Source organism: Marmota marmota, unplaced genomic scaffold (genome assembly GCF_001458135.2).
Source record: "Marmota marmota marmota unplaced genomic scaffold, marMar, whole genome shotgun sequence".
Lineage (NCBI taxonomy): Eukaryota > Metazoa > Chordata > Mammalia > Rodentia > Sciuridae > Marmota > Marmota marmota.
Window position 1 is genome coordinate 6,287,936 of NW_025999895.1, and position 19,165 is coordinate 6,307,100.

Consider the following 19,165-nt stretch of genomic DNA (forward strand, 5'->3'; position numbering starts at 1 on the left):
AGGACTGGCCTGAGGATCACCCCCTCAGGCTTTCAGAAGTGTTTTCACACAAGTTCTTAGCCCTGGGGAGGCCAGGGAGACCCACTGTGGTCCTCGCATGGGCAAGAGAGAGGCAGACAGGCCACGTGGCTCAGGGTGCCCTCGGCCGCCTGGGCAGAGGTGGGATTCTGTTGTGTTGGGGAGCCTGGCAGAGCGGGGGGAAGCTGGAGGGCATGGAGTGAACTGGAGAAGCTTGCGTCCTGCACGGGCCTCCTCTGAGGGTTCCTCTGTCCCAGCCCGCCAGCCCCTCAGATCTCCTTGACCATCTCTATTGCAGCCCCCCTTACCGCGGGAGGACATTTCCTACGCATCTCTGTCTTTGGACCTCTTGGACCAGGAGCCGACCTACAGCAACACAGGCCACATTCCCAGCAGGGACCACGAGGAGCCCACAGAGTACAGCGTCATCAGGAAGTCTTAGCCTGGTCCCTGGCTCCCTCTTGGACCTGCACGAGGCCTCAGTGTGTCCCTCCTCATCTGCTTTCTGCCCCAGCTCCCCCATCAGGACCAACCAGTGGCTGAGGCTCTACCTGACCAGCCACCATGGCCTGCGGCTCTAACCTGGGCTTGGGGCCCAGCCTCAGGGGGGCTTTGGGGAACTAGTAGCCTTTGGGGAACTATCTCCACCTCACCCACATAAACTGGGAGAGGGGTGGGGATAGGCTCTGGGGTGGCCATGGGAATAGTAATGGTAATGATAATAATGGTAATTAACCTTTATTTATTGCTTACTGTGTTCGGGGGACAGAAGGCCCCCCAAAGACGTCCATATCCTAATTTCCAGAACCTGTGAATATACCTTCTGTGGCAAATGATGCTGCATGTGAGATTAAGTTAAGGAATTAGCGGTGGAGAGATTATTCTGGATTATCCAGTGGGCTCAAAATACAATCACAAGGGCCCTCCTACGAGGGAGGAGGAAGTCAGAAGGGGAGAAGGCAAAGTGCCCCGGAAGTGGAGGTTGGAGCAGCATGGCTAGGAGTCAAGAAGGCTGCAGCCTCCAGAACCTGGAGCCTCCAAAAGGAGCCAGCCCCCGACACCTGTAGAACTGACTTTGTACTTTTGGCCCCCCAAACTGTAGAGGAATAAATCTGTATTGTTTAAAGTTAAGCCACTAAGTTTGTGGTGATTTGTGTACAATAGCAATAGGTTGCTCTGTGGCAGGTGCTCTCCCTTGAGTGGTTTACATGTGGTCGCTAATTCAGTCCCTACAAGGGTGCCTCTGTCATTGCCCCATTTTACCGATGAGGAACCCGAGGTATAGATAGGCTCAGTCACTGGCACCAAGGATTGTGGCTGGTAGGCCCACGAATTCCAGTTTGGTTCTGGAGTCTAAACCACAACCCTGCCCTGTTTCTGTAAGAAAGATAGTGTGTGTGTGTGTACCCACTCAGAGAGTCACTTACACAAGGACAGTGAGTAGTTTTAGATGCTGGACTTATTACCCTTATTCTAGGGTCCTGCCTGCCCTGTCTCCAGAATATGTCCCAAATCTCGTGGTGTCTCGTCATCTCCATGGTTCCCAGCCTAGTCAGGCGTCCATCCGCCCCCTGCCTGTTCTCCCTCATTCATTCTCTGCCTCTGAGTCCTTCTCCTGAGAGCAGCCGTAATGACCTTTTCAAAGCAGAGAGCTGATCATCCTCTGCTTATGACCTTCCTCAGCCCTCAAGGGCAGGAGTCTACCCGGCCTGGCCCGACTCTATCCACTCTCCCTCTCCTCTGCTCTGCTCCACCCACACCTGCCTTTCTCCTGTCCTTCTAAGATGTCGGGTTTGGACCTGAAATGTCCCCCAGAGGCCATGAGTTGAAGGCTTGGTCCCCAGCTGATGGTGCTCTTGGGAGCTGGTGCAACCTTCAGAAGGTGGGGCCTGGTGAGATGAAAGAGGTCACGGGGGTGTGTCCCTGAAGGGGATGTTGGCCCCTCCTGTCCCTCTGTCTTCCTACCACCAGGAGGTAAGCAGCTTTGCTGTGCTCCATGCTCATTGCTGATGTTCTGCCTGGCCAAGCCTCAAAGGCAATGGGGCCAAGCATCATGGCCTGACACCATGAGTCCAAATAAGTCTTTCCTCCTTATAAGTTGATTATCTCAGGTGTTTCGTCACAGCCATGGAAAGCCCACACGAAGATAAGGCTTGCTCCCTTATCTGCACATTGGCACTTGTTGTTCTTTCTTTCTGGAAAGTTCTTCCTGCAGATCTGTGAATAGTTGGCTGTATTTCATCGTCACATTTTAGCCTAAATGTCCCCTCTCAAGGGGGCCTTCCTCAATTACCCTCAGGGTGACAGTCCCTGCAACCTACCCCCCAAATCTCTTTGTCTCTTTGCCCTGTTTTGTTTCCTTCATAGCATGAGCCTGGTGAACTTTCTTATGACTTATTTAGTGGTATGTGGGCTTGTTGTTCCCCACTAGTCTGCGTGCTTCTCGTTTGTCCCTGTATCCCCCTTGGTTAGCTAGTGTCTGGCATGTAGCTAGTGTCTGCCCTCTGCCTGGAGGACAGAGTCCTATTACTTCACTTGGGTTGATTTTGGTGGGGGCTGGGGCTGAAGTGTCAGTTGTAATGACTTGAGAAGGAAGGCCAAGCTAAACCTGAGGACCACAGGAAAGTGATGCAGCAGGCACAGGGCCCATTGTTAGCATGTGCTGAGGTTTGCCTGACTATTCACAGCTGCTACCCTGAGTGGACCTGGGGCAAGTGGCCTTGGTGGCTGAATCCTGCATTCATTGCTCCAAATATAATTCTCTGGAATCTTAAGAGCTTTTCCATCCTTGGGGGGAATTTGTAGAGCTAAGAAGCTTGACTGATCTTGAGCTGGTCATTTCAACTGGTTGGGTCACAATAAGACCTTTTTTTTTTTTTTCTTCTTTGAGACAGGTCTGGCTAAGTTGCTGAGGCTGGCCTTGAACTCATGATGCTCCTGCCTCAGCCTCCCGAGTCACTGATATTGCAGACGTGCACCATTGTGCCCATCTGTGAGACTGCTTTTGTGACCCAGGCTGTTTTAAGATTTTCAGAACAAGAAAAGATTTAAATGGAAAAGCTTTGGGGCTGGGGATGTGGCTCAAGTGGTAGCACGCTCGCTTGGCATGCGTGTGGCCCAGGTTCAATCCTCAGCACCACATAAAAATAAAGGCATTGTGTTGTGTCCATCTGCACCTAAAAATAAATATTAAAAAAAAAACACGGGGCTGGGGATGTGGCTCAAGCGGTAGCGCGCTCGTCTGGCATGCGTGCGGCCCGGGTTCGATCCTCAGCACCACATATAAATAAAGATGTTGTGCCTGCTGAAAACTAAATATATATATATATATATATATATATATATATATATATATATTAAAAAATTCTCTCTCTCTCTCTCTCCCTCTCTCTTTAAAAAAAATAAAATAAATGGAAAAGCTCAAAGCAGAGCAAAATTAGAGTGAGTCAAAGTATAAGAATAAAAGTTATAACATAAAGCCTTCAGCCAGGGCATCACTGGGCCATTTTAACTACTGTGTACAAAGTGGCTTTATTTTTTAGTTTATTTCAATCATCCTGAACCAAACAGTGTTATGAGTACATGCTCAGGTTGTCTAGCAAGGAGTTCATTTTTCTGGTGACACATGATCACAGATCTAGTGAGCATTATTGCCATGATGCAAATATAGAAATACAGAGAAAGATAGAATTTAGCTCAGCTTGGCTTGGCTGGAATCTGGTGCTCTGCCTTTATCTGGACAAATGGATATGGGCTGAGATGGTTCTGGCAGCCTGGCTGAGATGGCCAAGAAAGACTGATGCACATGGACCACTTTTAATTTCCGGTGTGTGAAAAACAGATATATTGCTGGAGATAATATTTTAATTCAAAATTTCAGCCCTCTGGGTTGGTGGCTTTCTGCAAAGAGACCTTTCTTAAGATCCTCAGAGTTTGAATTGACTAGCTCCTGAGATTCGTGAACTGGGCCAGTCAATCCCGAGGTGGACAGAGAAGATTTGGACTGTTTCTAATGGATCTGTCTGGGTTCCTTATAGGTTGGCTTATGGCAGGAGGGTCAGCCTCTAATCCCGCCTGGTTTGCTCAAGTTTGTACTGTGAGTTTGGAGACTGCTGGGGAAGTTGGGGTGGGGGAAGAGAGGCAAACCCAGGCAAGAAATTGGAAAGGAAACTATTTCATAATGTTTACAGATGCGTGTCTGCGTATTGTCTCAGCCATATCCTGCTGCTCCATCAAGATTTCGCTACAGCATTTTGTGTGGCTGGCCAGCGCCTTTATTGCAAGGCGGAGAATTTGGATATGGTTCCTCTGGTATGAGCGAGGGTGACATTTACTATCTTGCTGTACAGTTTCCAGGAAAGAACCTTCTGTTAAAGCAAGCTCCAGGATATTGAAGTGCTCCAGTCTGATTGAGGGCCAAATTATTTATAGCTCATCTACAGTTGCTGGGGGTTCCCTCTTTTGGTTTCTGAATTATTAATATTTAAAGATTCCACTTGAAAAAAAAATTGGAGGGTTTAGATTGTCTCCCTTGAGGAACTGTGTGCACATCATTGGCTTCCAGAAGACCAAACTTTTAAAATTTTGAGTCAGTTGAAAGAGTTAAATATATATATATATATATATATATATATATATATATATATATATATATNATATATATATATATAATTGATTGAGGATCTTGAAAATACATGATAAATGTTAAATTGAACTTGATTGAGGGCTACCTTTGCTTGACTCTTTGAAAACAGAGTTTATTGACACTTTAGACTTGGAAGGGCTGAGTGCTGGAATCAGTTGATTTCATATAACAATAATTTATTAGGTTGAGAGAGACAGGTGGAGTGATCAGCTTTTTATTTCACCTGGTTGGTGAGTTCTTACCCCTACATTGAAAAGGTTGGTTAAACCAGGGAATCACAAAGGGATATATCCTTTCTTCAAATGTTTTCCTTTTTTTTTTTTTGGTACCAGGGATTGAACTCAGGGGCAATCAACCACTGAGCCACATCCCCAGCCCCATTTTGTATTTTATTTAGAGACAGGGTCTCACTGAGTTGCTTAGTGCCTTGCTAAGTTGCTGAGGCTGGCTTTCAACTTTCCATCCTCCTGTCTCAGCCTCCCCAGCCGCTGGGATTATAGGTGTGTGGCCACTGCGCCTGCCAAATGTTATATTTTGATTCAAAATATCTGAATTGTAGTAATCGGCTGGCATTTTGATGTAGACCTAAGGCCTTTTTTTCTGAGTTTGATGAAAGACAGGCCCTTTGTTTTTCCTGAGTAACACATATTGTGTTGTCCTGGAATTTTGGTTTCCTTAATATGAAGCAAGAAACTCTAGCTATTTCTGATTGCAAAATCCTTCTTCATTTTTAGTTTCTCTCAATATTTTATGGTTCCCTCACCCATTCCTAATTTGATAGTATTTCTTAAAATTGCAGGATTGAACCCAAGGGCACGCTACCACTGAGCTACATGCCCAGCCCTTTTTATTTTGAGACGGGACTATGGTTTTGATGTGAGATGTCCTCCAAAAGCTCATGTGTGGGACAAGGCAAGCAAGTTCAGGAGGTGAAATGATTGGGTTAGGAGAGCTTTAGCCCAGTCAGTGCAGGAATCCACTGTTAGGGATTAACTTGGTGGTGGCTGTGGGCAGGTAGGTGTGGCTGGAGGAGGTGGGTCCCTGGGGGCATGCCTTTGGGGTTTATGTTTTTCCTCTGGTGAGTCAAGTCTCCCTCTGCTTCCTGGTGGCCAGGTCCTGAGCTGCTTTCCTTTTCTGAACGTTTCTGCACCTTGGGCTCAGAGCAATGGGGCCAGCCGACTGTAGACCAAGACTTCTGAAGCTGTGAGCCCCAGATGAACTTTGTGTCCTCTAAAATTGTTCTTGTCAGGGCTTTTGGTCACAGTGGTGAAAAAACAGACTAAAACCGACTTGTCAGATTGCTGAGGCCGGCCTTGAACCTGTAGGATTATAGGAGTATGCCACTGCACCTGGCTCAGCTTAACTTTTGTATAAAGAACAATCCTCTGTTTGTTTACACTCTTATTCCACTGGTTAATATTCTTTCTGTTTATATTTTTATTAATTTATGGGTCAATTAATTCAATTACACAATTATGATTCTATACAATTAATATAAACACATTTGGGCCCAAACACAGCAGACTCTTGCTAACCGTGCACCTCAACAGGTGAGAGGAGGAATGACGGGCGGGAGTGAGAAGACCTTGCTGGGCCTGGGTGCAGGTGGCTGGCAGGTTCCATCAAGGAAGTGAAGGGTATCAGTTGATCTAGTAAGTTGGATAAGTGGGGGACTGGCTAAGAAAGTGAGACAAAAGTATTCATTGTTGCTGTGATCTCATGAAAGATGGGGCACTTGGGTGCCCCGGGTCCCATCACCGCAGACAGTGTTCCCCAAGAAAGGACAGTTGGCAACTCCACACCAACATCTTTTCCGACTGCGTGTCTGTCATTTCCTACACACAACTGAAGCTTTGTCAAGGGTGGGTCGTGACATGTGGACTAAGGACTGGCAGCCGCTGACCTGTTCACACCCTCTCCAGACATGGCTTCTCCCCAATAAAACCATGAGCCCTTGACCACTTGTGCTTGCATGTTACTTAAGGACCTGGTGATTAATTTGTCACTCAAGCAGCAGCCACACTGCCTCTCCTTGGTGGCATTCCCACGAAGAATATGACCTTCTACCAAGGTGCTGAGGATTTCTGAGACAAAGAAGCAATAGGTCACAGCCCCTGGTCTGAGCCTATGGCCCAGAACTGGCCCTTTGGTGATGGCAAGGAGTTACGGCATTCAGATGGTGACTCAGTTGAAAACTTCACACAACGTTTGCAAAATTAATAATGAAACCCCAAAGCAGAAGGACCAAGCCCCGGAAACCTTGTGTCTTTTCATGGAAACACAATGCTGAAATGGCAGGTGGTGAAGGAAAGCAGAAGCAGTGGCAAGGTGGGCGGAGCATTTCATCCCAAGGTACGGGAAGACATCAGGGTGGCTGAGAGGGCAGAGGCGAAGCGACAGAGATCCCACCCGCAGGGGTCAGCGCTGCTGTCTGTTAATCTTGGCTGGCCTTCTGGGCTTATTATCCTGCAGCTGGGTTTTGAGGGAGGCGAATCCCCAGGGAGTCCTGTTGCCTGGCTCCTCCGCCCTGAGACCCAATTACCCCTGACTCATCGCATCAGGCTCAAGTGTCTGGGAGGAGCTCTCGAGGCAGAGTTCTGAGTCTGCTTTGTGATTGAAGGTCCTCCATTGGCTGGGCTTCCGCAGGTGTGTCTGTCCCTGGCCAGGTTGGGGTTTTCGCCAGGGCTTTGTTAGAATTCCGGGAGGTCAGTAAGAGAAGGGTCTTGCAGGAACTTCAGTTCAAGACTTCCTTTCCCCCAGGACCCCGGGGGATCTAGGGAGGGACATGGCAAAGTGATAACGGGGAAGAATCAGGGCTGGGGTCAGAGCTTCGGTTGTGGCTGTCTTTTTTCACTTGCTGAGTAAAGTTGGATAATCCCCTAATGTCTCTGAGGGTCTGTTTCCTCCTGTGAAAAGCAGGGTTCAGTGGTTCCTCCTTATAAACGCGAGACAAGACCACCCCACTCCTCCGTGGATGCCTGAAACCACAGAGGGCACTGAACCCTACATGTTCTGTTTATTCCTTCTTTATACTTGTGATAAAGTTTACTTTAGGAATTAGGCACAATAAGGGATCAACAACAATAATTAATAACAAAAATACATCAATTAGGACCATATGTGAATAGGAATTCTCTTTCTCAAAATATCTTATTTCCTCTTTGTACTGTAGTAATATTTTCAGACCACAGTTGACCACAGGTAAGCCAAAACCAGTGATGGGGGCGGGGGGGAACTACTGTATAACCAAGGGATCCCCCAGGCTATGGTTTCAAAGCCACAAAGTAACCTGCTGGGCCACCATGCCTCTCAAAGTGAAACTGATCCCACTGTCTTAGCAGAAGGGCAGGGGCTGGGGGCTTCCCTACACATAAGCCCAGCAGAAGGCTCCTTTGTGTTCTTTTGTTTTAAGGCAAAATGTTAGCATTTAGTAAATTTGGATGGTGGGCATATGGGTAATTTTGTTGTTATCCTTTTCTCTATAAATTTCAAAATTTCAGAATGACCAGTGGATTTTCATGCATTTGTAACATAGAATACTATGCAGCCATTGAAAGAATGAGGGTAAAAGTGCATGTGACAAGAACCGGGGATCTGTGTATCTACCTGTGTGTCCATCTATCTCACGTGTGGGCGGACACCTAGGTGTATCTTTCAGAGTGCGGTTCCATTTTTATTTAAGATAACACAAATCACTGTGTTACGGGTAACTTTTCCTTTCTCTTTTACTTTCCAAATGCTGTAATTCAACATGCAGAATTCACTCATAGACACCAATAAAAGCTTATAGCTTGTCAGTTTGTGGCTTAAATCTGGTTTACTTCTTCCTCAGTCCTGTGTCCCAGCCACTTATCCCCAAGGACCTGTTCAAGGCTGGGGCCCCACCTGTCTGCCTTTTCTGATCTGCCTCTCACACCATGCTTTCTGCTACCCAGGACCCTTGCAGATGCTGTTCTAGGTTCCAGCTATTCCTTGCCCATGAACACCACTGTTAACCCAGCCAGCCCTGGGGGAGGAGGGCTGCCCATATTTATGCCATTTGACCCAAAGCACAAGATGACCCCTCCCTGGTTACTCATGGCACATCCAAAACCAGGCACAGCGTGAGGCCAACAGAAGGGAGAGGCACCACAGCAAATAGCCCAGGATGATGGCACAGAGCTGGGCTCAGACCCTCGGGGCATTTTTGTGACATCAGGAATGGCTATATCATTCACAGAGCCAATTCTAAAATAAAAATACAGGGATCCTTGTGCAAAATGACCAAGACTTTTAAGATGGTGACCTCAGAGCAGTAAGTCAAGCATGGGCCAGGTATAGGTCCCTTTGTGGCACACGTACACACCCATGAAGCTGGCCTTGTGGGGCAGGCTTTCTTGCCCCCTTCCCTTCTGCTCCATGTAGCCCTGGGCTGCTCCTGTCCTAACTCCTGATCTGAAAAGTCTAGATATCTCTGGTGCCAGCTGATCCTGGTCCCAAAGAGAGGAGGAAGGACTCCCCCTCATTGCAGCCTGAGGTCCACTTCCCAAGTTCTCATCTCGTGCTCCAAAGACACCTGGATTATGTATTCCCTTCAGGGAAGCTTCTAATGCCAGCCATAGTGTGAGGTGTGACTCCACAGCCCCAGTGAGCCCATTGCTTTATAGGGTGATATCAGTGCATTTCCTAAGTCCTATACTTAATAACCTAAGTCCAGTTATTCAGTCTTATATGATACCACATGTGGGACACAAATAACCCACTTTGGGTTGGACGGTGACAAGTTCAGTTTATCTTTTATTATTAATGATTTAAAAATGTTGAGGTGGACATGGTCCTGCTGGTGCATTCCTGCCTGTAATCCCAATGACTCCGGAGCTGAGGCAGGAGGATCACAAGTTTGAGGCCAGCCTCAGTAACTTAGTGAGACCTTGTCTCAAAATAAAAAAATTAAAAGGGCTGGGGATGTGCCTTAGTGGTTAAGCACCCCTGGATTCAACAATCAGTATCCCTCTCCCAAATGTTGAGACTCAGCTTCACCCAGGGTTGTCATGAGGCACCTGTTGTTTTTGCATGACTAGCCTTCAGCTACCACCGTGCCCATTTTTCTTGAAACCATTCTCTTCTGCACTTAATCCATAGAACTGGGGTGGGACCAATTCCACATCCAGAGGTGTAGGAGACTCAAGTTTAACCCATTCATCTAGTTCTAGCCATTGGGCATAGTGATTGGTTCAGGGATGGGCACGTGACCAGTTCAGTCTCCACAGTGATTGGTTCAGGGGTAGACATGTGATCACTTTAGTCTTACAGTGATTGGTTCAGGGTGGACATGTGACCATTTCATTCTTCACAGTGATTGGTTTGGGGATAGACAGATCATTTCCGTCTTCAATGAGCATTAGGAATGAGTCTAGGAATTCTGGTATCTCTAGTTTCTGTGAGGCTGTGATCTCAGAGCTGCTGGTGATCATGTGACCTCGTGTGGAGATGTCACTAAGTCACTGGATACAACTGAGCTGGATGTGGGTAGCACATCCAGGCTTCTCAAGATTTGAGCAATAGATTTTTTTTTTTCTTAAAACAGTCTGAGTTGGGTTTTGGCAAGCAAAAGGCAAAAGGGCCTGACCCCATGAGTTCCACTTTTACAGTCAATAAAAATGCCCATGTAGTTTATTCTTGGTGCTGTGGGAATCAAATGAGACCGTTCATGTGCAAATGTTCTGTAAATGACCAAGGGCTCTTTTAAAAATTATTATTATTGTTTCTATATTTTCATTCTGGGTATTGAACTCAGGGGCACTTTACTACTGAGCTACATCTCCAGCCCTTTTTACTTTTTATTTTGAGACAGGGTCCCAGTAAGTTACTATAGGTCTCACCAAGTTTTTGAAGCTGGCCTTGAATTTATGGTCTTTCTGCCTTAGCCTCCCAAATTGCGGGGATTACAGGTATTTACCATTGAGCCTGGCAATAAAGGCTATTTGAATGGAACAAGCAGGGACATACAATTGCCTAATGATGGAGATAGGCCAGCTTTAATGACATTACAAAGGGAGTTCTTTTTCTTTGCTATCTACCACTCTAAGAATATCAGTGAGCTGGTCAAGGAGTGGTCAAGGAAGGTGGTGAACTAGTCAGGAGGCAGTCAGGACAGGAAGTGGACAGGATGATGAATTCAGCAAGTGTACAGGACACGTGGTGGTTAGGTAGGTGGTGGCCAGGGAATCTGCTGTGGCCTTTTCTCTTTGTGATGTTGTACTGTGCTGTCTGGTGGAGGCATGGTTCAGAGTATGGAAGAGCGAGGGTCCCAGGTGGGCCTGCAGACCTCCCCTGGCCCTTGCCTCTGTCTTTCCCAAGCCTCTTTTTGAGGACCGAGCTATCTTCACAGGGGTCAGGACCCTGGTGTTTTGAGTTTGGTTGGATGTTTTGCAGCTCAGATATTTGGAGATTTCAGGGAGAGGTGCCAACTTTGCTTCTGTGGGCTGGACTCAGCCAAGCTGGGGTCATAGATCTTTGCTCCAGGCAATTCTTGGAAGCACACTGAGAACCCCCTTCTGTTTTTGGTTGTGGGTTTGAATGGATCTTTGCCTGGGAACCCAGAGTCATTCTGACCTATTGGACCTGCGGGTCTATAGCCCCTGACTAGTTGCTTGGTCAGGACACAGAACTTGGCAGCCTTAGAGAGCTGCAGGCCTTGGTCCTGCTTCCCAAGGGCCAGCCGCCCACTATGTGCAGCTAGAGGCCCTTGACCTTTTAGGAGTCTTCATGGGCACCAAGGTCATGTGTCACGTGGGCTGAAGTCAGGTGTGGCTTGAGTCTTTTCTTTCTGAGCCAGCCCTCTGATCTGCCAGCTTGCTAGGCTCAGCTTCTTGGGGGGTGGGGAATAGGTCTCATTCCCACAAATGTTTGCTGATTTGATTCTCAGAATTCTCAGCCAAAAATGTCAGATGTCGAGGGGGCCCTGTAGAGTGTGGGTAGTGGGGGCACAAAAGGAGATGGGCTCAACCACTGCTTTTTCTCTTTCATCTTCTCTCTCCTGAAACCCGAATCCTGAAGGCCCTGACAGAGCCCCTGAGATGGAGGCAGAAATGTGAGGACAACTTTCAAGTATGAATGATGGAGGAAGTGTCCCCTCCTCCCCCTTCCTCCCTCTGCATGATCAGATCAAGTCCAGGACAATTCTCAAGCTCAAAGGCAAGTGGCTCCTTAAAGGATAATAGGAAATGTGAATGTGAAAAGAATGGAATGCTTTTCCAATGTAGGTCACGCTTAAGCACATTGAGGGAGGCAGAGGTGAGGGACCCTAGGGACATTGCTGGGGGACCCTAGGGTCAAAAAAACCCAAAGGGAGGGCTGTAGACTGAGGCTGTCCTGTAGTGTGACCAGCTAGCAAGCCCTAAGAGCCTGATAGCATTGCATATTGAATCCTCCAAGTCTCCTTTTCCCTGGATTTCATGCTTGGCAAACAATCCCTTGATTATAATGTGGCTCGGCATGTAGGTCAATACAGGAGTCTTGTGAGTCTAATTAACACGAGCCTGCCCGGAGAGATGGAGCCACTCTTGGGTAAGTAAGTGAGCAAAACTGACCCTACAGAGCTGAAGGCCACACACTGAGCTGCTGACCATGCCTGAAAATAATAAGAGTTTTTGACCCTATTGACAAAACCCCCATCCTCTCTAACTCTATCCCCTGCTTTTCCATCATGCTTGGATCTGACCTTAGGCAAGTTTATTAATGTCTCTGCTTCTGTTTGCTCATCCATAAAATAAGATCAAAATAGGGTTGCTGTAGGAATCAGTGAGTTAATGGCTGAAACTGCTTAGAAAAGTTCTTGGCACATCAGTGCAGTGTAAGGGTCTGCCATATGATTTGGATTTCCACAGTACCAAGTGTGGCTTGGGTGAGTAACTATTTTTTTTTCATCTGCTCTCCATTTGCCCTCTTTAATACAGACTTAATAATAAGGTCAACTGGAAAGAAAGGTGTGGTAAGCAAAGTGCCATTGCATAGATAAAAGTCTTTTGTAAACTGTAAAGGGCTGCATAAGCAAAGCCTTTGTTTATTTTTATCATTTCTTGTTAACAATTATTAATCTTATCAGGTCCCTCTAGACTATAGTGCAGAGGGTGATTTTAATACTCAAAACCAGAGAAAGGACCCAGAGAGGCAAGAAGAATCGGGGTACTTGGGCTAGGGGCTGTTGCCCACAGAGGGGAGGGATTCCTGAGGAGCTGAAGGGGGATTCCTCATTGGGACTGAGACTATACCAGCGGTTTCATTTCCTTGCAAAGGTTCCCTGGCTGCTCAGTGCAGGCTTTGGGTGGGGCTGGAAGAGGCAGGGGCTACCTGTTCCTGACTGTCCCCTGGGTATTGCTCTGCTGTTTAATAAACAGAGTTACCAGGGAGTGTTGTGCATGCAAAATTCAAACAGCGGAAGGAGGAAGAATGGGAAGGGGAATGTTTGTGGTTTATTTCACTTTTAAAAGGTTCACAACAAAAGATAAGGAGAGAGAGAACAGAATGCAGTATCCCTGGCCCTGCCCATGGCTTAGGAGAGGAGGTGTGTGTGTATGGTGACCAGCGGCGGAGGACTAGAAAACAAGGGGAAATATGAGCTCAAACACGACCTGGTTCAAGATACCTAAAAGCATACCTGTGGCATTTGCAGAATCCCAAATTATTAAATAACATCCTCATGTGGATGGGTAGGAGCTCTTCACTAAGAATCAACCATGTGAATAAGAAGGGCAGGAGCAGACTTTGGCATCAAGATCAGGGAAATAGGAACTTAGCAAGGAGAATTCTTGAGCCCTGATTACATCTGCAGTTCCATTGTCACTTAGGACCTCAGCACCTCCAGGAGCAGGCTGAGGCCTGGGCAGACTGATTGGTGCCTTGACTCAGGGCTTAAGATCTCTAGATCTGTTGTTTGCTGCTGCTCCCAGCTTGGCCCAGGAAACCTCTGGTTGGTGGACAGGAGGAGGGTCTGGCCTGGTCTCAGTGGAGAACTGCATCCCCCCCATCATGCTGCAAGTTGGCAAAGGAGCTGTGACCTCCCTTTTCACCTGCATCCCTAGGGAGTTCTTCTTGCCTGAGAAGGGTGAGGAAGGAAGCGAGGAGCAAGTAGGGATCAGTTTAGAGCCACTTCAAGAGTCCACTCAACAATCCCCAGCCTGGCACTAGGTTTACGCCCAGCAGAGCTGGGTTTCCTGCCCTGACAACAAAGGAAGTCACGGCCTTTCCCCAGAACAGAGATTCGCTCGTGAGAAGCCCCAGGGACTCTAAGTTAAAGGGAAGACTCCTTAGGGGAGGAAGGCCTGAGGAGTCTGGAGAGTGACTGAGATGCTGGGCCGAGTCAACCTCATTTCCTGCTCAGGTTATGCCAGAGAACCAGCCAGTGCCTCTCCCCAAGCCAGCTGCCTGCCTCAGGAACTGGGCAGGACCCACCACTTAGCCCAAGAAGTCCCAGATGGCCCCAGATGGTCAGTGATGTCATAGGTACTTCATTTATTTATCTATAAGTCTTCAGAGTGAGCAGAGAGGAAATCAAGCAAATGGAAACACTGTACAGGGAGCAGCTAGCTGTTCCTGGCCTTCAGGTTTGTTCCTGAGCCGAGATGAAAATCTGGCAGGAACAAGAACTAGTGGCCCCGCTTTGAATGTAAACTCTCTGTACCCCCAGAGCTTGCATTTCCTGTGGATTTAGACTCTTTGACCACATTTTCACGTTCCATTAACGTAGTTTAATTGAAAACAAAAATGTCTCTGCGTGATAAAGAATGATAGAGGAAAACGGGATAGTGGGATGCTCTTCTGCTGGTTTATTTGGTTTTGCTTCTTAACATTTTTTTTTTTTTTTGGCAAGGGAGAACAATGTCGTTCTCTCCAGACCCTTCTCCAGGATCAGCGGGTGACAGTCCCTTGGGGGAGGAAGGTTGGCTGGTGTATGGAGCTCTCTTCTCTCTTAGATGTTAACTTCAATCAGAGGCCGCAAGTGAGAAAGGAGGTCAGAAGTGACCCCTTCTTCCTGGGCCCTCACACGGCACCTTCCTGCGTCTTTCTCACGCACTTCAGAGACTGTGTACACAGTATTATAGAAATCTGCGCCTGTGCCTTGAAGGCCACCAGTTGTTGAAGCAGGGGGCCATGTCGCGTGTGTGCTCTCTATAGCTCAATAATTCCTCACACCCTGGAAATGCTCAGTCCGTGTTTGCTGCGTGAGCAGATGAGGCATGTGGGCTGCAGCAGGCTGTGATCACAGGTGAGCAGCAAAAGATGGGAGTGAAGAACAAGCATGACGGAGGGCAGAGGCGCCCTGCCTGCCTTTGCCGTTGTTCATCTCAGGGAAGTGGTTCAGCAGACTCAGGATGGGGACCCCGGGGAAGACAGAGACCTCTGCTCCTGTCTCCTCGCCAGTTCCTTTTTTAATCCAAAAATGACCATGGCCTGGATCAGTGGATGGACAGCCCATGTCACTCTGCCTCCTGGTCTTTCTGAGATGCTGCAAAGGAGACTGACTTTGGCTCAGTAATTGTTGGCCCCTCTTAGAACAAGATTGGTATGTGGGTGTTCATCGCAGTGCTTGGGAAGTAAGCAATACAGCTGAAGTCCCTTTGTCCTGGCTCACTGGAATATGGGGTCAAAGCTCATCCTGTCCAGTATTTTTTTCTAGAGCTCAAGGTCAAGTCTGGCATAGCAAGGACTAAACCCATGAGCTGTTCCTGAGCCCCGTAACTGGCATCATTAACCTGAATGGCTCTTGAGACCGTGTGGGTAGCAAGACAAGAGTTCTCCGAGGAAAAGAGCAGCAACATTGTTCACATGCTTTAAATTATTTAGTTGCATCAACTATTCAGATTTGAAAGCATCGCAATGACTCTACTTAAAAATTCCAAGCAGGTGATGGATGGACTCAGTGCTTCCCAGTACTCCCAGCCTCCAATCCAGCCTCCAGGAGGCTCCTGAGAGTTATCTGAACTCCTTTGCATCAGGCTACGACTCTTAGGACTAACTAAAGCACAAAGGTAATCCTACCCATGATATTTGGCATACTTTTCTTGTAAGTGAATTTTCTTTAATTTTTTTTTCTATTTTTATTGGTGCATTATAATTGTGGACTACAGTGGGATTCCTTGGTAAGTGAATTTTTGTTAAAGGTCCCACCAGGTCCCATAAATATTTCCCTGAGAAAGGAGGCAGCGAACGGAGGTGGTTAGGACTGGATGTTTGTACAGAGGCACGCTTTCTGCATAAGTGTGTTGTGAGCCCGTTCTCATGGGATTGTACTTGTGAACTGTGTGTGTGTTTCTGAGGTTTCCGTGTGCAAAGCTGCTGCTCTTCTCACAAAGTTTTGTCATTCTAAGTGAGACCAGATGTGGCACCTGTGGAAGTTGCAATAGAGCAGAAGGTGTGTGCTCTGATGGCAATCACCATTTATTTATCGAATACTTCCAGAGATTATATATGCACTTAATATTACATTGTCTAACATCTTCACTCAAGACACAATAAGCCAGGCATTATTATTTCTATTTTGTAGCTTAGCGAAGCAATGCTCATGGATATTGATTAAAGCCAATCAAGGACTGAGTGATTCTAAACCTGGGGTTTCTTTCCATCACACCAAAATGCTTCTTCTCTGGCAGATTTCTAGGTCATAAAATCTGGCTGCTGTGTCCAAACATTAGAGGATACTTTCTTCCTCTGTGATGCTAACCTTGGCGGTTGAGAAGGGAAAGGGCTATGGCAGGGGATGGAGGGGCTTCTGGGAAGCTGGTGATGTCCCATTTCATCTCAGTAGTGGTCGCATAGGTGTGTGCACTTTGTGATAATCCATCAGGATGTTCACGAGAGGTTCAGTTTTAGTTTGTTATATTTCAATAAATGCTTATCTAAAAATATTCTTCCTCCTAGCAAATAATGTTGGAGTGTAGCCCTGCCTCTCCTGGCCAATGTGTCCTAAGTAGACTTAAAAATAATAATATTTTTAAGTAGATTTAAAAATAATACAAATGTGTCATACCCTCCCCCTTCACAGAAAGCTTTTTAAGTGAATCGCAACAAGAAGTCATGCACAATCATAAAATAGTTCTAGGAGGAGGCTGTCAGCACAGTGTTCCTTACATACACGTGCCCCTCTGTCGGGGACCACACAAGGCTTCAGGTTAGCTCCAGACCTCACGACGCTCATGACCCAGCTGACAAGACAAGCGTGTTCTGTAGTAAACAGACACTTGTCTTCAGTGTATTAAGATGTGTTGGAGCAAGCTCTCTCTTTCTCTCTGGTGAGATCAATAAACCAAAGGAAGGGGAAGTTTTCATGAGTTTCATCCTGTATTTCATGTGCAGGTAATTGAAGTGGGAAAGACCACATTTGATCAATAATTTGAAAAAAAAAAAAAACCTGGTCTCCAAATCTTAAAGGTTTCAAAACGAATAATTATATCTTTATATGGTGGTTTAAACTAAGAGAGAGTATATCTAGTCTTCAGGGTGGGTTTTGTAATTGATCTGCAGTTACATTCCTTTGCTTACTTGCAAGTTCACTGTGCTAGATCCACGGCCTCAAAGAACATGGGTCTTATGCTAATTTAATTCTGGATCTTATTCTCATTTACTTCAAACTGTGATAGTTTTAAAACTCCCACACTGGGGTGCTTGTTGCAAATTTTTCTCCTTCTCCTTACCTTAGAGCTTCCAAGACCTGGAGGGAAAAGATGCATGGACTCTTTAGACCTACAGATCTGCTTCCTGCAATTTGTCAGAAAGAGCCAGTATGGCACAGAGTCACACATCTAAAACTTTAACATGCATATTTATCTCCTAGGGATCATGTTAAAATGTAGATTCAGATTCAGCAGGTCTAGGGTAAGGCCAGACATCTACTTTCTTTTTTTGTGTGTGTATTTACTTTTTAGGTGTAGATGGACACAACACAATGCCTTTGTTTTTATGTGGTGCTGAGGATCGAACCCGGGTCCCGCCTGTGCTAGGTGAGCGCTCTACCACTGAGCCACAATCCCAGCCCCAGACATCTACTTTCTAATGCACTCCCAGGTAATGCTAATGCTGGTGGTTCACAGAGCACATGTTGGTGAGAGGATTTAGAAAGGGTTTAGAGAAAAAGAGACAAGACTTAGACTCACAATTTCTGGCTTTTAGAGCTGGCTCAGCCACTTACTTACTTATATTCTTGGACAAGTTGCTTTGCCTCTCTGGGATTTAATCCCCTCAAATATTAATTGTGTAGTAGTGGAGAAGGGTAGATCAGATTATTTCAAAGCTTGCATTCAAAGACTTTTCAGAATGATATTTTGGTGTAAAAACTTCAAGTATGGGACCATGTTCAGCCTTGCAAGTTTCTAACAGATAAACTCTCATAAAATTAGCAAAGGAAGACTAGAAGGGCTGGAGCAGGAGGCCAAGTCAGAGATAGGGAGCAATAATAATTTCTTACCGGAAATATAAGGCTATATGGTTTCAAGGTGATAGATTTTGCATTAAAAAGTGTTGCCTAGGGCTGGGATTGTGGCTCAGTGGTAGAGTGCTTGCCTAGTATGAGTGAGGCACTGAGTTCAATTCTCAGCAAATAAACAAAATAAAGTCCATTGACAACTAAAAAATATTTTTAAAAGTGGTATCTAAAAGGGGGCTGCTATTTATTTTCCCAACCGTTACTTTAGGAGGCGACCTGAATGACTGAAAATTAAATTGCATAAGAAATTTGAATGAGGGGAGCAACAGATGTGCTAGAGCTTTGAAATAAGCAAATTCATCCAGAAGGCTAAGGGTGAGTCATGGCTGGAGGGCAGCTTTTGGAGCCACGAGGGAGTCTGGTTTGAGTAAAATACTTTATCTCTGCTGCATATTATTTCTATGTCTTTTCAGCCAAGTTGGCCAGGATTGCAGGTCTTTGGCCACTGCTACCAGACCTAATGGGGGTTGGAGCTTGTGAGACAGGGTGGGGGAGTAGCCCAATCTCCAACAAGGGTTAGGGAGAGCCAAGATGCTTGGGGTGCACAGGTATTCAAACAGGGACAGCGGCAGGAGGGTGGGGGGGGTGTAGGAAAGGGACCTAGGAGATTTAGTTCAATGAGTGAAACTCCAGATAATTCGAGTCTCTGCAAGTCTCTGGCGGTGGCCCTTTCCCCAGTGCCCAGTATCTCTCCTCTGAGCAGCAAACAGGATCAAAACCGGAAAGGAGTCCCCAGGTTTAGGGATACGTGCTAGTTTCTTTTTAAGTCCTTAAAGCAAAGTGAGGGGATCAGAGAGAGAGAGAGAGCTCCTGGGGACCGTGCTCTCTGCCAGCATTGGGAGGGGCACGGAGGACATTTTTACCTTATGAAGGACGTGCTCGTTGAAGACAGGGCCAGCTCCCCCCTGGTAGGAGTCGGGTCTCTGCAGGTCCATGCCCGGCTTGGGGCCCGCTGCTCCCCGCTCTTCAAGCGCTCTGCGTCAGCGCGCCCAGAAGCGGGGTCCGGGTTCCGCGGGGTGAGGCAGGCCCGGGTCTGAGCCCCG

At 46.8% G+C, this 19,165-nt stretch overlaps 2 protein-coding genes across 7 annotated transcripts in view; one reads left to right on the forward strand and one right to left on the reverse strand.

Annotated features, from left to right (window-relative positions):
- Positions 1–19,159, reverse strand: part of Rab37 (RAB37, member RAS oncogene family) — a 57,948-nt gene extending 38,789 nt beyond the window's left edge. For both annotated transcript variants that reach the window (XM_015504233.2, XM_048797908.1), the window contains exon 1: positions 18,986–19,159. In XM_015504233.2, the coding sequence (XP_015359719.1) occupies positions 18,986–19,057 (72 nt within the window). In that variant the 5' untranslated portion in view covers positions 19,058–19,159. The remainder of the gene's footprint in view (positions 1–18,985) is intronic.
- Positions 1–19,165, forward strand: part of Cd300lf (CD300 molecule like family member f) — a 108,302-nt gene that overhangs the window by 18,230 nt on the left and 70,907 nt on the right. For 4 of the 5 annotated variants that reach the window (XM_015504230.2, XM_048797902.1, XM_048797903.1 and 1 more), the window contains exon 7: positions 317–1,149. The exons of the other annotated variant lie outside the window; for it this stretch is intronic. In XM_015504230.2, coding sequence (XP_015359716.1) covers positions 317–460 — 144 coding nt within the window. In that variant the 3' untranslated portion in view covers positions 461–1,149. Of the gene's footprint in view, positions 1–316; positions 1,150–19,165 lie in introns of those variants that run through there. 5 annotated transcript variants of the gene reach the window in all.